Genomic DNA, 20351 nt, shown 5'->3' with positions numbered 1-20351 from the left:
GAAGCTAAAATGAGATGTGTACCACTTGCTTTAAGAGACGAAATGGCAAAATAAATAAAAAGATTGGTCAACAAGGACATACTTGAGCCGGTGGAAGCTGTAGAATGGTGTTCGTCTGTAATTGTAGTAAGAAAACCAAATGGTAGTGCCTGTCTATGTGTAGATATGAGAGCACTCAATAGGAATGTCATTGTTGACCCTTTTCCATTACCAAATATTGGAGAGCTGGTTAGTCTCACATCTGGAGCTAAGGTTTTTTCTACCTTCGACCTGGCTTCAGCATACCATCAAGTCATGTTACACCCTGACTCCAAAGACCTTACTACATTCATTACCCATGAAGGGATGTTCAGGTTTAAAAGAATGCAATTTGGGCTCATTTCAGTTGCAGCATTCTTTCGAAGGGTAATGAATAATGTTTTGGGTGATATTGCAGGAGTGTTCTTCTATTAGGACGACATTCTTGTCATGGGTACTTCACTAAAGGATCATGGCATAAAGTTGAATATGGTCCTGAGCAGATTTAACAGTGTAGGATTAACACTACAGAAACCCAAGTGTTGTTTCAGAGTTTCTGAGATTGACTATTTGGGTCACAGACTATCTGGTGAAGGGTTGACACCCACATAGAGCCTGGTGAACTCTATTGTACAGATTGTACCCCCAAAAAACAAGCAGGATGTGTTGTCTTTCTTAGGTGGTGTAGAATATTACACCAGATTCTTTAGAAACTTGCTGATAAGTGCAAGAATATTAGGGCTTTGAGTAAAAAAGATGTTGTCTCTGAGTGCCACTTCAATGTGATAAAGAATTTGTGGAAATTAAATAAACCATGTCTCGTGCTCCAGTTCTGGCTGCTTTTGACACCCCCCAAGTACACTTTTCTGATGACGTAAGAAGGCGGTACAGGACTGGGGGCTGTATTTATACAAAGAGATACAAATGTTGAGAGGGGGATAGCATTCACATCAATCACCCTTAAGGATGCTGAGCTTAGATAATCAGTTACAGAGAAAGAAGTGTTGTCAGTCATGTGGGCCATGAGGAAATATAAAACGTTTTTGTGGGGCAGAAATTCACTGTTCTGACTGATCACAAGCCGATAGTATCAGTTTTCACTTCAAAAGGTCTAGATGGAGTATCTAGACATGAGTAGGTTGGGTGACGGCACTACAAGGACATGATTTTGAGATTAAGTTTGTTCCTGGTATGTGATTCCAGATGTTGAAGAACCTGTGCAGGATGTATTTTGAGTGTGTAAGGACACCATCTCACAGGATGAGTGGGAAAAGGCTGTCAGGGAATATCAAGAATTTCTCAAAGTGAAAGATTTACTCTGCAACAATTGGTCAGGTTGGTCAGGCGATATTGGTCTAGGAGCTTTTCACGGAGGAAGGAATGATTTAAGTTTAGAGGATGGGTACATTTTACGTACTGGTCGCATAGTGTTCCTATGTTGCACCATGGGGGTGCAACATAGTTATTGGAATTGGTTTATACTGGTCACCTAGGGATTACCAAAACTAAAGGTTGCCTGAGAGCTGATTATTGGTGGTGGGGTTTGGATTCTGAGGTGGAGGATATGGTTAAAGGATGCTCGGCGTGTGCAGCGTCTGTGAAAGAGTCTGAAGGCATTTGACTTTTTCCAAATTACCTTGGGAGTATGTTGTACTAGACATTCTAGGTCATTTATGGTCGAGAGGGGATGTCAAGAAATATTTCTTAGTGGATCTTTACTCAAAATGGGTGGAGGTGAAATGTGTGCATGAGGTGTAAGGCAGTGGTGCAATTTATGGATGGAATACTTCAGAGGAAAGGTTTCCCGAATAGAATGCTTTCTGATAATGTTCCATTCTCTTCTAAGGTCATAAACGTTCTTAAAGGCATGGGGGTGGAACATCATAAGACTGCGCTCTTCCATCCCACCAGTAATGGAATTGTAGAAAGATATAATAGGACCCTTATGCAGGGTGTACGCATGGCAGTCGGTTCTGGTCAGTGTTGGGAGTAATGCATTGAAAGGTTGGTATGGGCTTACAGGTTAGCGCCAAACACAACGGGTCTAATTCTGTTAGAGTTTTTAAGAAGAAGAAAGGCTGCCACATTGGTGTGACCTCCATGGTTGGGGAGGATGCATTTTTTGAGTGGGATGAGGCAGCCCCAAGGGACAGAATGGTGACAGGAAATGCTGAAATGAATAGAGTGTATGATAACAAGCATGGAGCTAGACTCTCTGGAGTAGAGGCTGATGAGCGTGTTTGGGTGTGTAGACCATGTGGTGTACTGAAAGAGGAAAGTACGTTTGTTGGTCCTCTGCGAGTGGACAAAGGGTTGGGTGATGCAGTGGTGCTGGCTGGAAGATGGATTCGCATGGAACAAATGTAGAGTAGCTTTGAGACCTATGACAGGTTAGGGATATGGTGTTGAACACTTTACAATGTATAAGGATGGAGGTGTGTTATGTATATGTTTGGTAATCTATAAAACACATGTATAACATTCATACTGTTTTTAACTGTCATGATAAACATGTTTACCAGATGCATTATTTCAGGTGTGTATTTGTTTACCTTGTTGCTATGTGTCTGTCCAGTATCAGCATACCATGTTGTTGGGTTTCCTGGGAAACATGGAACCACCCGGAGTTTCAAACAATGGTGTATTTAAGGCTTGGTGAGTGCTCAGGTTGTTAGTTTACAATCTGGACAGGAGGGCTTTCCTTATGTGAATAAATACCTGTTGAACTTAACCTTGTCTCCTGTGGATCCTTCATACACTACATTAAACATTACAAAAAGATTAATCAAAGTGAAAGCAGAATTAAAAAACAAATATCATTCCAAAGAAATGCTTGAAAAATAATAGTAACCATTTCAAATTGTAAGAAAAAACGTATTATTTAGTACTTTTCAGTGCAAATGCACTCTATAGTCATTATTGTATTTAGAATTTTCCCGTTAAAAATATGTAGTGTTTTTTGCCCCAATATTTTTACATGTCACAATGTTGTTACAGATCAGTGAAAATGTTCTATGTTAAACTGCAGAATAGCAGAAGCATGAACAATCACAAAATAGATCTATTCAGGCGGCATTATATAATGCTTCTTGGCTGATACTGAAACTGCACTGGTTACCTGGCCACCCCCTGATCTCTGGCCCAGGTCCCCCCGTCCGTCCTCCACCAGTCACACACCTGCACTACCTTCTTGGCAACCCCCGCACTTAGGGACTGTTTCTGTATCCCTACAGTTCCACTACCAGCACTTGACAACTGATGTCTGCACTTACCCTTGCACTTGCCACCAGCTGGCCGTATGTTACTTATTGTTATTATTCTTTCTCCCATGTACTGCACTTTCCCCCTCCCCCTTCCCATGTACTTGCGCTATCTGAATGACACCTGACCTAGTAGGATCGTTGTCTGTCTTCCCTCTGTTCTCCCTCCCTTACCGCGTCGCGGCTTGAAACACTTGTGTATAGGCGCATTATAAATGCCATATCATATCATATCATAATATAAAATGTCAGTCTTTCTCTTCAAGATATGGTAATTGACGCCATGTCCTGCGGCATAACCTCTGTAACTTCCCCAAGGTTTATGAGGGTGTACTGGACAAGATGAGGAAACTGTCCTTCACAACCTTCCTCATTTCCCGACTTTGATTGGGGAGAGGGGAGACAGGACACTAAAGTTTTCCCAAATTCTTACTAAAAAAAGTAATTATACAGTTTGACTAATATTCTACTGATGGGGATAGGAGATCGGACATTATTCCAACCACATTCAAAGAGAATGATATAAAGTGATACTAATATTTCACTGTGGTTATTTAAAAAAAAACTGTAACTTGTGTTTCATCCTTTGTTTTTTTAGATTTACCGCCATGGAGATAGGAGCCCAAATGAAAACTATCCTCGTGATCCACACAAAGAAGCCGCATGGCCACAGGGCTTCGGACAGCTAACACAGGTCTGATGGACTGAAATGCATGGTTCTGGCTTAAGACAGTATTGCTCAAATTCCCTACCAGTGTCGGCAATAGTGATGCTGTAGTCATGGTTACGTTAGACTCCCAATAGGAAGAGCACTGCTTCAGATGCTGATAACTATGGCACTGTCGGTTTATAGTGATTGCATTGAATGCCAAAGCATCGACTGCCGTAGCATCTAAAAACAGCAACAAAAAAAAAGCAACAAATGTATTTTTTTTCATTTTTTTTAAATGGGCCCCCCAACTCCTGTGTTTTTTATCCCTTAAAACCCATTATAATTCAAATAAAACCTTTACCTTTGAAAAAAATGCATTCAATGCTTTTTTTCGATGCATTTTTTTCGATGCTTTTGGCATTCAATGCTTTTGCCATTCAATGCTTTGTATTCGATGCAATGACTGGATACTGCACTGTCCTTAAGTGCCAAGGATGAGTATGCTCATCCTTTTTGCATAGACATGCATAATAGTCTGGCACTTTATGAATTGCCGCAAACTCTGGATTTCTTTGCAAAGTGTTGTCAAGTTCCGTCCCACGGGGGTCCACGTTATAAAGGAGTTCCCAAAAAATTGCATTGTCAGTGGATTTTATCACAAGGCAGTATTTGCTCTCAGCTACAGCAAAACTAGGTGGATCGATTTGTATCTGCTTTGACTCATGATCCTTTGTTGGTCTTGTGAAAATCTGTCCAGTCCTTTGTTTTTGATTTATCAAAAAATGGCCACATTTCAGTCAGATATATCTTGGCTCGTGGGCCCTATTTGTGGACTTGTGCATTTGTAGAGCAATCAAGTTGACTAATCCAAAAACAGTCCATGTGATTTTTTCGGGGGCCTGAGAATATTTGTTATTTTCTTTATTTTAATTGTAAAAAGAAAACAAACAAAAAGTAAATAACCAAAGTAGGTAAACACAGTTTTTCAAATCCCTCTACATCCTTATGTGTTTTCAAACATAATACTTCTTTGCATGTAGCTTGTTCAAGCAAATACCAACAATACGGCCCAACCACCCTTCGCTGCATTATCAAATTGGCCATCTTAGGCAAATTGGTACTAACAAATCAGCGCATCCAAAATACATTTAATGCTGAGCCACATCCTAATCGGATTATACATTGCTGCAAAATCCTTTCTGTGAAAGTAGATTTCCCATAGAAGCTCGGGAGCAAGGAAATAGCGGAGTGTCCAATCGCCCTCATGATGCGCCTTCGCATCCTATCTAGACTTGTGCATATCTGTATCAGGTGTTTAGCCATTTCTAGTACCCCTTCTTCACATAGACAACAGCCTCTAGCATCAACGTCAAGGTACATACCCCTGTATTTGCAGGGTATGGACCGAGGTGAACTTCAAGTAGCGATATTTATGCACTACCTGATTATTCAGGTGTAATTTAGAACGCACGATAAGTGCAGCGCTCTCTGTAGCAGGTATTTGCCACTATGTAATTCAGTAGAGAAATTGATTTGTAAAGCTGTTCCCGATTGAGGGCCAATATGAGCCTCTTGTGTAGCTGTATGAAGTGTTTGTTAGTGGCATTACATGGACTGATCAAATGTTTGAGCCACCTGGTTTCGGACTCTACGACTAGTGTCTTTAATACCATACTATCAGAGCCTTGCTTAGTTATTAGACTGGCCCGAAAGATTATACTCAACAGGGAAGAATCCTATCTAATGACCATCTTCCAGTAAATGCTCATGCAGTGTGCTTGCAGTTGTCCCAGGAGGCTAGGAATTTCTAGCTCGCTGAGTAAATATTCTGCCAGAATACTGTTAGGGCAACGCACCAAGATCTTAAGACATATACCCTCAATTTTCCTTTGGCGGTCAGTATGTTTTTCCTCCAGACCTCCATGCCATACAGGAGTACTGGAGGGATTTTGCTTCATATGCTTGAAGAACAGTACGAAAGGAATAACCACTGTGCTTCTTCGCAAATATGCGTAGGGCCCCTAAGTGTTCTAGTGCTTTACTCTCCACCTTATCCATCTGTGGATTCCAGGTCAGTTTGTTGTCAATAGTCATCCCAAGAAAGTCATACGTGCTGAGAACTTTAATTCTGTAGATTCAAAGCCACCATCCGTTAGCGCATTTGGCCGTAGATGGGCGAGGTTTGAAGACCATGACCTTAGTCTTGGGTACATTGATGGTCAAGCTCATATTACTGGAGTACTGGTCCATAGAATTGAGCTGATGTTGCAGGCCCTGTGGGGTGCAGTCAAACACAGTTGTGAGAAGCCTAATCTTGGCAGGCATGCATCAGGAATTATTATGTGTACAGTGAGATCCTCGAGATATAAGTTAAACAAGGTAGCTGCAAGAATGGTCCCCTGTTTAAGGCCAACATAAGTGTGCATAGATTTAGTTACCTAATCGTTCCTGGTAACCCTAACTTTAACCTTGGTATTAGTATAAAGCGATGTAATCATTTTAAGTAGGTCACGTGGTATGCCCCATCAAAGCAACTTCTGTCACAGTAAAGCCGTTGATCATAAAAAGAACATGCAGATCTTGTGCCCACCAATGTGAGGTACTTTTCAGCAAAACATTACTTAGGCAATCCAGTCCGGGAGTACAAGATTTTTTTTAAGAGATCCAATTATTACAGCTAGTTTGTTTGCATGCGCCGCCTATCTGTAGTGTCGAAATTGCCTCTATCTGGAATAACTAATATGCCAATGGTGTGCTCAATATATTCTTCCCAATCAGAACAAGAAACAGCCCCAATTAGAAACTGAGGGGCCGAACAGGGCTTAATTAGTTTCCAAAAGCCTTGTCTGTCATTACCTCAAGCTGCCATTATAAGGGTGCCATTGTGCATGATTTTTCGAAGAACGTTGGCCATGTAATCACTTATGATAGAGATGCCTTCTGACCCTCGTATTCATGGCTAAGGCATGCCCATCACAATGGCTATTAGCAGATCGTATCTGAGCTATTTTTTCCCCAAGAATGTGAGTGACCCGCACAGGCTCTCAGGATTGGAGGTCTCCTGTGTCGAGATCCATCTATGCTAAAATTGGCTATAATGATATTGACACCTTCCATATTGCTTGTTGTGGCTTTGTGGAGTAAATCAGAAGTGCTAGTTAGTTGTTCGCAATTGGTTGATAAGAAAGAAATGCCAACAGAACACCTTACGTCTGAATGACTGTGGCCAGGGGCACCGTAGTTCATCAAGTTGAAATGTTTAAGAGCAACAGAAGGAAGCAGCAAGTTAGCTTCATGTATGTTATCACAACTCCAGATGATCCTGTTAAGCCCTTTGTTAATCTCCACCAGACCAATATTGTCATTACTGATGCCGAGGTGAGCGATCAGTGGGTAATGATCGCTCTACTCTCGAGCAACAACAGAAAGGTCAGTCTCGGGAGAGAAAAGACAAAAGGAAACACATATATAGTCAATGGTGGAAGCACTATTGCTAGTGACTCTCGAGAAGTTGCCCGGGGTAGTCTCCTTCAAACCCTGTCACACCTACTTCAGCATACAAAGCCAATAAGAGCCAAACCGTTTACTCCATTCTGATCCTCGAGAATCATGCACAATTTGTTTAAATACAGGAGTAGGAAGTCCCTCATATGTAGCTAGTTCAGCCAATATCCCAGAGTTAAAATATAACCTAAACACTGTAGTAAGCAGCAGCCCGACTCTCAAGCAGGTTTCCAACCTTGGTAATCAACAAAATATGAGGCGTGCCTGCCGTACTGTAAAAGCAAAAGGAAATATTGAGGCTGAGTACCCCAAAAGGAAATACACCAAACACGGGATTATAAAGATTCACAGATCTTTATTCTATAACTGTACACTTTACAAAGAAACAAAGTATCAGATAGCTATCTGGCCCTCAGTACATCACAGTGAATACCAGCCCATTCGGTGTGAGAAGTGAGAGGTACTGGATATCTAAACATTTACACTTTTTATACAGTTCTGTTCGTAATGTCCAGCCCCCAACAGGTTAATGATACTCGGTCTAGGGTTTGTGCCGAGTTCACTCCTAGTTTTTCCAACTATATGCATATGGATCATTTTCAGTTTACATGTTCAACAAGTCACAATGGCAACAGTGTATTCTCGGATCTAACATTAAGCCTTAACAAACGTCCTATACAATGTAGTTCAGCAAGTGTCCACGTTCAGTATTTAGACAGCATTGTATTTGGTGTATGTCCGCAGGTCGGACTTGTTGGCGCAGGTAATCCTCTGTCTACAAGTCAGACATAGGACAAGGTCTCTTTACTCAACCCAAACATTCGGCCCACGGACAGTTTATGCATTTACTTCTGTACAAAGGTCAGGACGGCTGTTACAAGGGGGAAACACAAAATTACTTAGGGATGGAAATCAAAATGGCGGATGGACCTAAAATGGCGGCTAAGTCGATCTAAGATCGGAACTTTGCAACGTGGATTTCTTCGCAGAGCGACTGGGCTTAGGCCAATATAAATACAATAAGCAACATAGTGTGGGAGCGTCCACTAGAAGAGGTCCAAGATAAAAAGCAAGCGAGAAGAGAATCATCTGCAGAATCGATCTCAGAGAGATTGTATAGACTATCCACACTAAACAGTAGGCCTCCTTTACAGCACCCCTTGTCGCCTTTAGTGGCCAACGGTTGAATGGTCTGTCTGCTGTCAATTTTGATAGCTTCAGTGAGGCAGGTTTCCTGAAGGGCCATTATTTCAAACGCATCAATGCTAGATTTTAACCTAGTGGAACCAAATAGATGTGAATTGCCATGGCTATTCCACAAAAGCACCTTTGTTGTTGCATCTATGGACAAGTCTGTTGGTTGGCGGAGAGAAAAGAGAGAACCATTGGCACCTGCTCACCTCTGATTCTTCTCCAACTCCTGTGTCCAGATCAACTTCAAAAAATGTGTTACGCTTCTAGAAGTCGGGATCGTGATAGGGGCATACCCTGACGGGAGTTGTCTGCAAAGTGTCCTTCTCCTGGAAGACTGTGTATTAGTATTGGCAATGTGCTGAGCGTATTATCTAGCGGTGGAAGTAACAAAGTGTTGTCCTGTATTGTGTACGCTGTCCCCCCTCCAAACTTTCTCCATTGTACAGTCATAACCTAGATGAGCAAAGTCAGAATAATATCCATTAATATGATCTATCGCATAGTCAGAAAGCATGTAGACCCTGTATGTAATGAGGTTAGAATGTCCAATAACTCCACAACCTTTATATCAGACTATGTTATGCAATGCAGAGGGATTATTTTATGTACTAGCTGCAAGATGGCTGAGTAATTAAATTAGAATACTCCATATGAGCAAAAGACACTCTGTATATGGAGGACTCACCTGCAGTCTTGTTTTTCAGTGATAGGTCCTTCATTGCTCGACTTGGGCTCACGTCCCTGCAGACTTTTCCTTGTCACATCCAGTAGATCACAACCAGTACTTCAGGAGAATTTGCAGTTTTAGCTCCAGAATCTCCAAGGCAGATAACTTCAAAGCAGCCAGTCTCATTGCTTACTAGTTTCATTGATCAAGAGTTGGTTGCGAGCGAATAGTGAAACACAGATCTATCCTTACGGTCACATTTATTCTTTTGCTTTGATATGGCCTTGCTTGCCAGTCTAGTAGATCTGTTGTTCTTCATCTTATGGCTATTTTACCTTGTTAATGGGATAGTAGTGGTCCTCGAGTTAGATAGAAATTCCCTTGTCGTGTATTCAACTTCTGCCATCTGATCTCCAATACTATTAATGGCACAGTGTATGCAATGTGCAGGGGTGGGGCTTAGCCTAGAAAGGCCCAGGTCACCAGCCTGTCCTTCTTTGAGCAAAGCACCAGGCTTGGAGTGGGAACTGTGGCCTGTGTTCTTGGGTAGATCTATATCTGATCTAACAGTGTCAATAGCAATGGAGTTGGATAAGATACAGGCCACGTTGAATAGGGAGAAAGTTTGTTGTTGGATCCCTAGGGTTAATAGCACTGGATCAGACTTGTGTCACTTGTGAGAGTGATACTCAGATGTTTACTCACAAAATGATCACTGGGACAGTTGAGTTTTCATATGGTTGGTTTTTGAATGGTTAAGAGAGGCAAATGCTTGCTATGGTCTTGTAGGCAAATATTCGTACATTTGCATGTGAAAGAGAAAAAAGCCAGCACGTGTTTCGACCAGGGGTCTTTTTCAATGTTGACGATTATAGGACTGGGTTGGGTCTGGAGGGTTGATTAGTGGCATGGAGGGTTGCAACTGCTTGATGATGGTGTTGAGCAGGGCAGTATGATTGGTGGAGGCTTTATGTAACTCTTCACAAAGCTTCACTAGCAAAGTTAATAAATAGTCAAGTGCAAGCAATTGGGGGCAAGGGTCGCTAATCTAGCCATCTGTGAGACTAATGGAACAATTGGAGATTCCATTGTTTCCGTCCCCATCTTCCTCGTCCACAGAGGGTGAAATTAAACAGAGGTGGGAAGGAGATGACAAAAGGCTTTTGTCAGCCAGATCAAGCGCTGTGTTGTGAACTGTAACATCATCAACAGATAATAACTTCATAGCGTTAACCTGTTTACGTCCCATTCCTACACCTTTAGCAGGGTGGGATGCTGCCATATCGAGAACATCCATGGCAGCTAAAGAGGAGAGATTGCTCATGAGTGCCAGACCAGCACCCGGGGTTGAGGTAGAAGACAGACCAGGGGCTAAGGCCATGGCCGCAATGGCATTCACAGCATTCACGACTGAAGAAGTAGAAGTATTAAATTGTCTATTCCAAGGTTCCTGAAATATAGTACTCTGTCCACTTCAAGAAGTGTGTGCTCGATGTTCACACAACCCACACCAGACACAGCGTCAAATGTGTGAGAACCATTGGTACCATCTGTATGATAATGATGATTGATTGTGTCATCATGCTGCCCAAACATGATAGGGAAGAGGCTAAGTGCTCCTCAAGATTTAGAGAGCTTGCTCCAAGAGACGCCAGATCAGCTTCTTTTGGCAAATAAAAGAAGCAGGTGATTTTCTGTGTCTTATTATATGCATGTGAGTCAGCGATGCAGGTCTTTGCAGAGCTTTTAGCAGAGCGCAGTAGCCTACGAGACATCTTACTCGCATCAGTCCCGGCATTGCCAGAGAATCCAACACCAGCTTTTAAAGTCTTCACCCCCAGCTTGGCTCAATGTCAATATCAATCAGACCGGGACCTAGACATAGACTGTCTTGTCTGTCTTGTCTCTCCAGATCCGATGGTGCCTCGATCATGTCTGCCTGCCGGTATAATAGCAACTCACACAGCATACGTCAAGCGCTCTCCTATACTAATAAAAAATAGACAAACTATATGAAAGGAGCGTTGAGGCGGGAGAGGTAGCAGTAACTGCACAGCTCCAAAATGTACACTTAGCCAAGACAGGCCAGGACTGACCACAAGTAGCCACAGTAGCACTTCTCTCTTCACATCGCTCACTCACACTCTGGAAACGAGTAATGGCACAGCTCACCTCTAGATTCACAACTCCATCCAGGGAAGTTGTCGGAGGCACAGAGGCACAGTGCTGCTCTCAATGGTCTCTGCCTCTGCCACTGCTTCTGCTAAGTTCTTCAACCCAGAGCGGATATGAGAGGCATATCATGACACCGCTCTCTGGGACTCCAGGCCTCTACCTCGGCAAGCCCCTAAGGGTGAAGTCAAGCACAGCAGGGCTCGCCAGCAGCTGAACTTCTCTGCAATTGTCCTCAGCACACCTACCTTCGCTCCAGTCTAGAGGAAGGAACCCAATGGTGCCAAGCCACACCGCACACAAAGCAAGGAACCCAAACGTTAGCAGCCACTCCCATTGCAGGACAGCATTTTGTAAATGGCGTCATTTTGGCCTCTGGGTTTCCACCGTGGGTCTGTGAAATGCACAGTGAAAAGTCACCAAACTGGGGCATTTTTTACTGAGAATCTATGATAAAGCAAGCATGATAAGTGTTATTACCTGGTTACATTGGCATTTTCATGCAGCCAGCCTGCCCATTTCTTAACATTTCGTACAGGGCAACCTTGATAAAGCAAGCATTAAAGTGCTTGACATGCATCAGCGTCAGACATGAGGACCATCCTCGCCAGCGACAGGGTACCCTCAACTCACCCCTCATAATCTTACCAACTCCACTCTCAAAGCCACTGCAAACATTTCCAAAATGAGAGAATCTCTCCTGGCCTTCATCACACTCCCTCCTCCTACATTTTACACCCCACCTACTCCATCATCCTCTGCCTCTATCTCACACTTTAGTCACACTAATGCTGATGATGTTCTATCTCTACCGATGAAGGCTTAACCCTCTTGTGCCCCATCAAATCCTCTAGGTCCTCAGCTAGTGTTAGGTAAGAATTGGTGCAGTCACACTGTGTGAGATTACACAACACGTATCGCTTGGTATTAGGTAACCCACCCTTTGGAATAGGCCTGTACTACACAAGCTGGTAGTGCGACTGAGCAGCCAGGCCTATCTCAAGAGGGGTAAATGTGAGCTGTAGAACTGTACAATTGAAATTCGTAAATACAAGTATCCAAGTAACACTTACACTCAAGGTTTCAGTTATAAATAGTTATTAATTTATTTAACATCAGTTTTAAATAAGCATTCTTTAAAAAGGCAATTTGTTGTAAAAATTAAAATATACTTAAAAATGACCTTTCAGAATCAAATAAGCCAGTGAATAATCTTTGGATATGCTTCATACACTTCTCCTACACCCGGAGGTGACTTCAATCACAAGGATAGTATTTGCACTTATATATTACACTGTTATACTTTGAAGATTCTGAGTTTCACAAATGAAACGTTAAGGGAAGCAAAAAAGGTTAGAACAGTTTCTCAGTAAATGTGAGGACAACCAAATCGTCCAATGAAGTCTAGATAAGCCTTTCCCAGCAGTACCTGTACACAGCAAGCTGCCACCTATGAGGGACAAACAATACCAAAGTCAATGGATGTAGAAGAGTGCCTTTAGGGAGCCAGGACAGACAAAAGGTTATTTGGAACATAATCTATGGATCTGATGCACTTCTTGGATCAAAGTCTTGCACAAAGTTAGAGCGTTCAGTAAAATCACTTGTAAGGTTACAAGCTGTTAGACTTGTGAGAAGGGAGTTGAAATCAACTCAAAAAGGGAAGCCAATGCAATTCCCAAGTGAGAAGAGCGTGGTTAAAGGCAATGAGGTAAGTATCCCAAGCCTAAACAGTACATCTGGTTAGAAGAAGAATGGTCCAGCTGGATTCCGTCTTGCTACAACGGTGCATTCCCTGGTTCCTGAGCCTCAGTCGTGGGGACAAGAGGGAGAACGGACGTCTGGAGGGCTCCTGCGGCGGTACGTCGGAGGTTGTCGGCAGCGAGAGGCTTTTTTTGGATCAGCAGCATTTTGCAGTTTCAGCGCTTAGCAAACTGCACCGATGCAGATCTCGGACACTTGTTGGACTCTCTCCTCTCCCTCTGCCCTGCACTCTGGTGAGGGGCCTCTGGATCTCGGGGTCCTGCTTCTGAAGGGTCCTTAGGAGTCTCCTGGAGCTTCTAACTGGATTCGGTCTGCGGCAGATGTTGCACTCAACTACAGACACTCAACCCGTGACCTTGGGCTCTGCAGCAATGGAGAAGCACAGCAAGTCGGGGATGGTGCACAGCCTAGGCTGTCAATCACACAGCAAACAGCCAGCCAGCCAATCAGGAATAGTTGCATTCAGGCATACCTAGAGACAAAGGACAGGGAAGTTTCGGGACCCTTCCTCACATCCTGTCCTTCCAGACACACTGAAGCCTGCCAAAGGCAAGACAAACAATGCACAGAGTAAAACCCAAGAAAGACCTCACAAACAGAAAATGGTGAAAAAGAAGACAGGGGACATTTAAACAAAATGGTCCCCCATGTGTGCTGTACTGCAGATGAGGGTTCAGCCTGCGGTAGAAAAGCACAATAGTAGGAAAAGCAAACCACTGACACCAGCCATTTAAAGTAGTGAGGGTAACATAAAACATGTCACATGAGAATGTAGGATAAGGGGCTACTAAGTAACCCCCCAGAACTCCACATAAGATGGCATGTGCTGGACCCACAAAGAGAAAAGGTAAGTAAGGTCAATTTCACTTTACTGTTCTTGGGAACTGTAGTTCACCCAAGAAAAGGTAATTAAACCTTATGAGAAAGCTAAAGGATTTCTCAGTGACACTGCACTGAAGGTGCTGTGTGTTTCTATACAAAATACAAAAATCAGATGCCTATGGAGTTTGTCAGACTCCAAAAACAGTGAAAACACAAAACGCAAAATCCAAATCAGGAAAAAACACATAAGAGAGTGAGAAAAAGGTCTCACTCACTCCAGGGTTAAAATTTAAAAATGCTAAGTCCAGCAAACGAGCTGGAGGTCTTTAAGGTTGAAGGGAATTAGCACAGAATGAAAATTCTCCCTAACAGTTAGTCAAGCCTCTTGCTCCTTTGGTGGTCTCTCACCTAGCTGAACTCTACAAACAGTCCTTTGACTCTGCTTGCTTTCCATCTGTTTTCAAAACAGCCGCGGTCGTCCCTCTCCCAAAAAAGCAACAGGCTGACTCAAACCTACCGGCTAACTTTCACCCTGTGTCTCTCCTTCCCACACTACTCTAAAGTGCTTGAAAGGGTTGTGTTCAACAGTTTTACCAATTTCTTACACGTCTGCAACCTTCAAGACCCCCTACAAGCAGTTTTCTGCTCCTGCTAAACCACTGAAACTGCTCTCATGTATATGTCCAACTTCATTGCCTCTGCTAATCACTCCGAATTAACCTCTATCCTAATTTCCCTTGACCCGCCTGCTGCCTTTGACATTGTCGATCGCTCTGATCTCCTTAATACTCTCTTCTTGGGATTCGCAATTGAGCCCTTGCCTGGATTGAATACTACCTTGCACCTCTCCAATTCTCCATCTCCTGGAGCAACAACACCTCTCAACTCACTCCTCTAACTCTGCCTTGGGCTCGGTCTTGGGTCAGCTCCTGTTTACATTCTACACCTCTGCTCTTGGGGCACCAATCTCCTCCTTTGGGTTCTCATACCAACTCTTTGTGGATGACCAACTCTTTGTGGATGACACCAAATCTTCTTCTCTTTTCCTGAACTCTCCTCTGATCGCTCTATCAACATTTCAAACTGTCTCTCTGCCATGAAATATTGGTTGGTTTTGCACTCTCTGATGTTTAAACTCTACCAAAACAGAGGTGCTCTCTTTTCCTGCCAAAATCTCTGTCTCATCTCTTCCTCTATCTGTCCAGTTCCCACCTGACACTCCCTTCTACTCTTCTTCAGCTAAAAACCTTGGCATCATCTATGACCCTTTTCAAACCCTTCTCTACTTTCATCTACAAAACCTGAACCAGCAGCTCATCTATGATCTTTCAAGAGCTCTGAAGTGAAGGACAGTGAAAAGGGAATGTTCATGTAGAGTACAGTATCCTAAGGTTGCCATGTGTTCAGCAAGCACATCTGGAACACCTTATATCGATGTTTACTATGCTTATAGAGTTTTAAAAAGAGAAGTCACATCTTCTGTCATGTATATGTATACAATAGGACTACTTTCACAAATTCCTAGATGTAGGCAGATAAATGTGATAATGCTAAATATAAAAAACAAAGTACTCGTTATAAAATATGACCAGTTTGGTTACTATAGCACACTCAAGTTTTGCAATATTTACTCGTCTTGATGCCTTATTATCCTCTTCTGTGAGTGTGCATTCCCACTAGTTTGGTAATAGACGGCAGACACCAGCCTTGGCCCTACTTTACCATGAGAAGATGATGCAGCTCCAGCATAGAAGAGCAATGACACATAGAAATATGTTAACATGTACTCTGCTCGGGCAAAACAATGTGCTTGGGGGCACAGTCTTTGTATAGCACCACACCACAGAGAGATTGGCTGGGCACAGTTGCTTTCTCTTAATCAAGCAGAGCTCATGCAACAAGACAACAGGTTTCTCATTGGGGCAAAGGGTGCATCGTCTGTCAACTGATATGACAACTCTGAAGGACAGGTACTCTATCTTAGCTAACGAAATAACTAAAATGAAATTGCTTACCAACATCATCAGGTTACCATGCACAAATGTAACATTTAAACAGTATCAAATAAAGTACTGTCACCCTGCTAATATAAGTACAAAGTGCTGTATTTCTATCATTGAGCTCCAAACAGGTGATCAAGGGCTAAATGTTATCCTGGAAAGTTCTTCTAATTGAGCAATCAACCCATGACCAGCCAATCAATGCAGGAAGAAGTGCATACAAAATTAGGTAACTTGTGTGGCATTGCACAGCTGACTGCTAAATAATGCATTTAACACAGAGAGTGGCTTATTGAAAGAGGCCTCCATTATTAGTACCAGGTTGCAAGCTTTCCAAGTTATGCTATGCTTTTTAAAATATGTGCATAGTTTGTTTTCAGTTTCGTTTCGATTTGCTGGAATTTCCATGCCATATGTGAGTTTCATATTCACTCCTGGATATATTTCTGTTCTAGCTCTTTTAATTTAATTTTTCAAATTGTACATAGACTAATACAAGTCCCATTATGCAAAGAACAATTAGATGCTCTCATTGTATATGTGACAACTTTAGTGCTATGCCATTCGTTTGTTCCCCAGTTAAATCTGACAGTGATTCCCGAAGAGTAGCGCTGCGCTGGTTAATATCAGTAGTAGTTTAGAGCACTTCCTTATTTCTTGACCGGTATGATTAATTTAGCCATTTCTATTTTGGGATTTGTATTCGGACGCCTGTAGCTTTGCTTTTACTAAGATCCAACTGCACACAAACTAATCAGCCAGCACATCATAAAGGAAACAACAGGGATTTTTTGGTTTTACTCATGACATTAAAAAAAGCCAGATTGGGTCCCGCACAGGGGAGCAAGATTATTTGATTCAAGAGGCAGCCAGTCTTGAGAATTCACAAGCAGCTTTACATGTTACAAACCTGCTGAGAGAGAGCTAAAGTCACCATCCTGCAGGAAATCCGATCTAGTTGTGCCTATAACAAGTTGAGAGAGATGTGCAGGAGTTCCTACCCCCTGAATCTAATGTTTTAGTTGAATACTGATTTAACATAGTACTAGAAAACTTTGGAAGAGCATGATCATTTTCCATAATTTCTAGAAGTGCAGCAGGTGGCAGGTCCTACTCCTGAAATACGAAACATCTATATTCCACTCTCTGTTGACCACAGACATTGATCCAGAGACACATGCCTATGTATCCCAGTATTCACTGTGCCTTATTTGTTAGCCATATCCCACATGATCACATTCCACCTAATGCACCTAGAACAGAGTGGAGCATGGTGAACTGAAGATGGACTTTGGGAGTTGTCAGTCCTCTCAGTCCTACCGATAGGGCTACTCACTTAGACTCCTGCTGGTTGAGGATGATGGAGTATGTTTAGAAGCCTGGATGGGGTGGTAGCTGACTCCTTCAGAGAAAGCCAGAGAAGGTGGACAGTCATCGGCTGCAGCCCCCACAGAGCCTAACTTTCTGGGGCCTCATCTGGGGTATGGTTGGCTTTCTCCTTCTGTCGTCCTACCTTGCCACAGTGCCACAGGGACTCTTTCATGAGAGGAGGCACACTGACCAACCAAAGAAAGTTCCTGCATCATCTGCCAGCATCAAGTGACCCTTTTTTTGATGTTTTATTATTGTTTGAAGCTGGTTAAAGTGATGCATTAGTACATGCATATGCTATAAGGTCCTTGTCACTTGCCTATGTCGACAAGAGCTTACATTTTTGAGTTTGCAAACTCCTTGAATTGCCATATCTGGAAATGCTTTTCTTGGAGCAATTCTCTTTAAGAGAAAAAGGGAGGTCCGTGAGATAGGCCAACATTTGTTAGAGATCTTCTATTCTGCTCAAACGAACTGCAGGCTTGTAAACCTATCTGAGATGGATCATTGGGTTGTATCAATAGAATCATCCCTTTTTCTATGAACAAGCACATAGTTGGCTGGGGGAGACTTAAAGAGAGACTAGTCCCAAAACGGATGTGACCTTCTGGAAATTCGGCATGGGTTGCCTTCATGGGTCCAACGTGCTGGGCAGAAGCTGATCTGTGAGTGGGAGGCACAATTGTGCCTGCAGGAGATTGTGATGCTCTGCTTAAACTCTGTTTCAGTCACTGAAGGAAGCAGCAGTCCTTGTGACAATTCAGACACCCCCTCCCCACATGCACATTTTGCAGAGTCACAATTGTGCAAATGGTGACCCCAGACTAGATGGTATCGGCCTGTAGTGCATTTTTGCTGCACATTCACAGATATTGAGGATGAAGAACTGGGCAAGTGACGAGGATCACAGAGCTTGTGACCCACAGAGAACAATCGAACTCTAGAGTGAACTGTTTGGAAAGAGAGTTAGCCCTGGACACTCTTACAAAGCATTGGAGACTAAGTGCTGGTATTCTGGGACTATACTGGGAAACTCAGAAACACAGGAAAGAGGGGGATTGAGGCCTTAGGACTCCAACCGGCCAGGCTGTGTATAAGTAACAGAGGGAAAACTCACATGCTTAGTCAACCGGAGGCTTGAGTATATATTGAGATTGAAGAGGCTTATGTTTCTGCATCATGGTCAGCCAGCTTTATCTGGAGAAGATGATGGTCAGCCAGTTCTTTCTGGGGCAGATGATGGTCAGCCCATTCTTTCTGGAGAAGATGAGGGCCAGCCAGTTCATTCTGTGGCAGATGATGATCAGCCAGGTCTTTCTGGGGCAAATGATGGTCACCCATTTCTTTCTGCCTCCAACTCCCTTAGGGTCAGTCGCTTCTCCAAGCAACGAGTTGGTGGCAAATCACTCTCTTCAGCAGGGGCCTCTCTCTGGAACAGCCTTCTTCCCTCCCTGAAACTTGAGGAGAACCATCTCCGGTTCCGGAAACACCTCAAAATCTTCCTCTTTGCTTCTGCTTTCTCTCCTCCCCTCCCTTGCTGAATTCCTGACTGAAATTGCACTGGTTACCTGGCCACCCTTTCTGATCTCTGACCCAGGCCCCGTCAATTACCCACCTGCACTGCCTCCCTGGCAACCCCTGCACTTGGGGACCATTTTCTGTATCTCTTCAGTCCCCCTACCAGCACCTATGTCTGCACTTCCTTGCACTTGCCACTAGCTGGCTGTTTATGTGTCATATTTATTCCATTTCCCATGTTCTGCACTTCTCCTCTCCCTTTCCCCCCGCGCACTTTTCCTTTCCCCCCTTCCCTTGCACTTGCGTGATCTGAATGACACCTGGCCTAGTAGGATCATTGTCTGTCCTCCCTTTGTTCCCCCCCTTGCCTCGTCGCGCCTTGAAACACTTGTGTACAGGCGCGTTATAAATGCCATATCATATCAACAGTTCTTTCTGGGGCAGATGATGGTCAGCCAGTTCTTTCTGGAGAAGATGATGGTCAGCCAGTTCATTCTGGGGCAGATGATGGTCAGCCAGTTCATTCTGGGGCAGATGATGGTCACCCAGTTCTTTCTGGAGAAGATGATGGTCAGCCAGTTCTTTCTGGGGGAAGAAAATGGTCAGCCAGATCTTTCTGCGGAAGATGATGGTTAGCCAGTTCTTTCTGGGGAAGATGATGGTCAGCCAGTTCTTTCTGGAGAAGATGATGGTCAGCCAGTTCTTTCTGGGGCAGATGATGATCAGCCAGTTCTTTCTGGAGAAGATGATGGTCAGCTAGTTCATTCTGTGGCAGATGATGGTCAGCCAGTTCTTGTTGGGGGGAGATGGGGATTTCTCCAATGGAGAATAGGAAAAGAGTTGTTAAGAGAAAAAGTGTTTTTCAGGTTTTGGTGTGTATTGCCGTTACCACTTTTTCTCTCTCAACCAATCCATATAAGTTATTTAACTCTTTTGGGAGTGATAACTATCTATGTCCTTTGATATCATAAACATGACAGTACTACAGTTGTTGGAAGTGTGAGGTTAAGCTTCCTTTTATTTCTGCATGTATTTATTTGTTTCTCTGCTTTTCCAATAAATAAATAGAGCTAAACAACATTTCTAAGTTACTGCATTTTGCTTTGACCGCTTTACCTCCATAACCAGCAGAGGGCTTTGATGCTAGTATTGCAGACAACTGGATCACACCATTTCCTGCAGCTGGTGGTGTCGGCTGATTCACTCGCATGGGCTAATTTAGAAAAATAGAGTTCATTTCAGAGGTGACCTCCCACATTTGCATTTTTCTTAGCGTAGCGTCCCCGCCGTGTAATTCTGAACATATTCACCACACTTTAAATAGTCACTGCGCTTTTTTTGCACTTCGCAGTGCAAACAGCATAAATGCCAACAGCATTTAAAATGGATTCCTATGGAATCTGTCTCTT

At 43.2% G+C, this 20351-nt stretch overlaps 1 protein-coding gene across 1 annotated transcript in view; it reads left to right on the top strand.

The window, feature by feature from the left end:
• The window catches only part of LOC138570103 (prostatic acid phosphatase-like), a 406974-nt gene that overhangs the window by 46762 nt on the left and 339861 nt on the right, over positions 1-20351 (top strand). Inside the window, exon 2 of the mRNA XM_069648716.1 lies at positions 3877-3972. Within this exon, the coding sequence (XP_069504817.1) occupies positions 3877-3972 (96 nt within the window). The remainder of the gene's footprint in view (positions 1-3876; positions 3973-20351) is intronic.

The sequence above is a fragment of the Ambystoma mexicanum genome, chromosome 2q (genome assembly GCF_040938575.1).
Source record: "Ambystoma mexicanum isolate Mex_15411 chromosome 2q, UKY_AmexF1_1, whole genome shotgun sequence".
Classification (NCBI taxonomy): domain Eukaryota; kingdom Metazoa; phylum Chordata; class Amphibia; order Caudata; family Ambystomatidae; genus Ambystoma; species Ambystoma mexicanum.
This window is presented reverse-complemented; position numbering and strand designations above follow the sequence as displayed.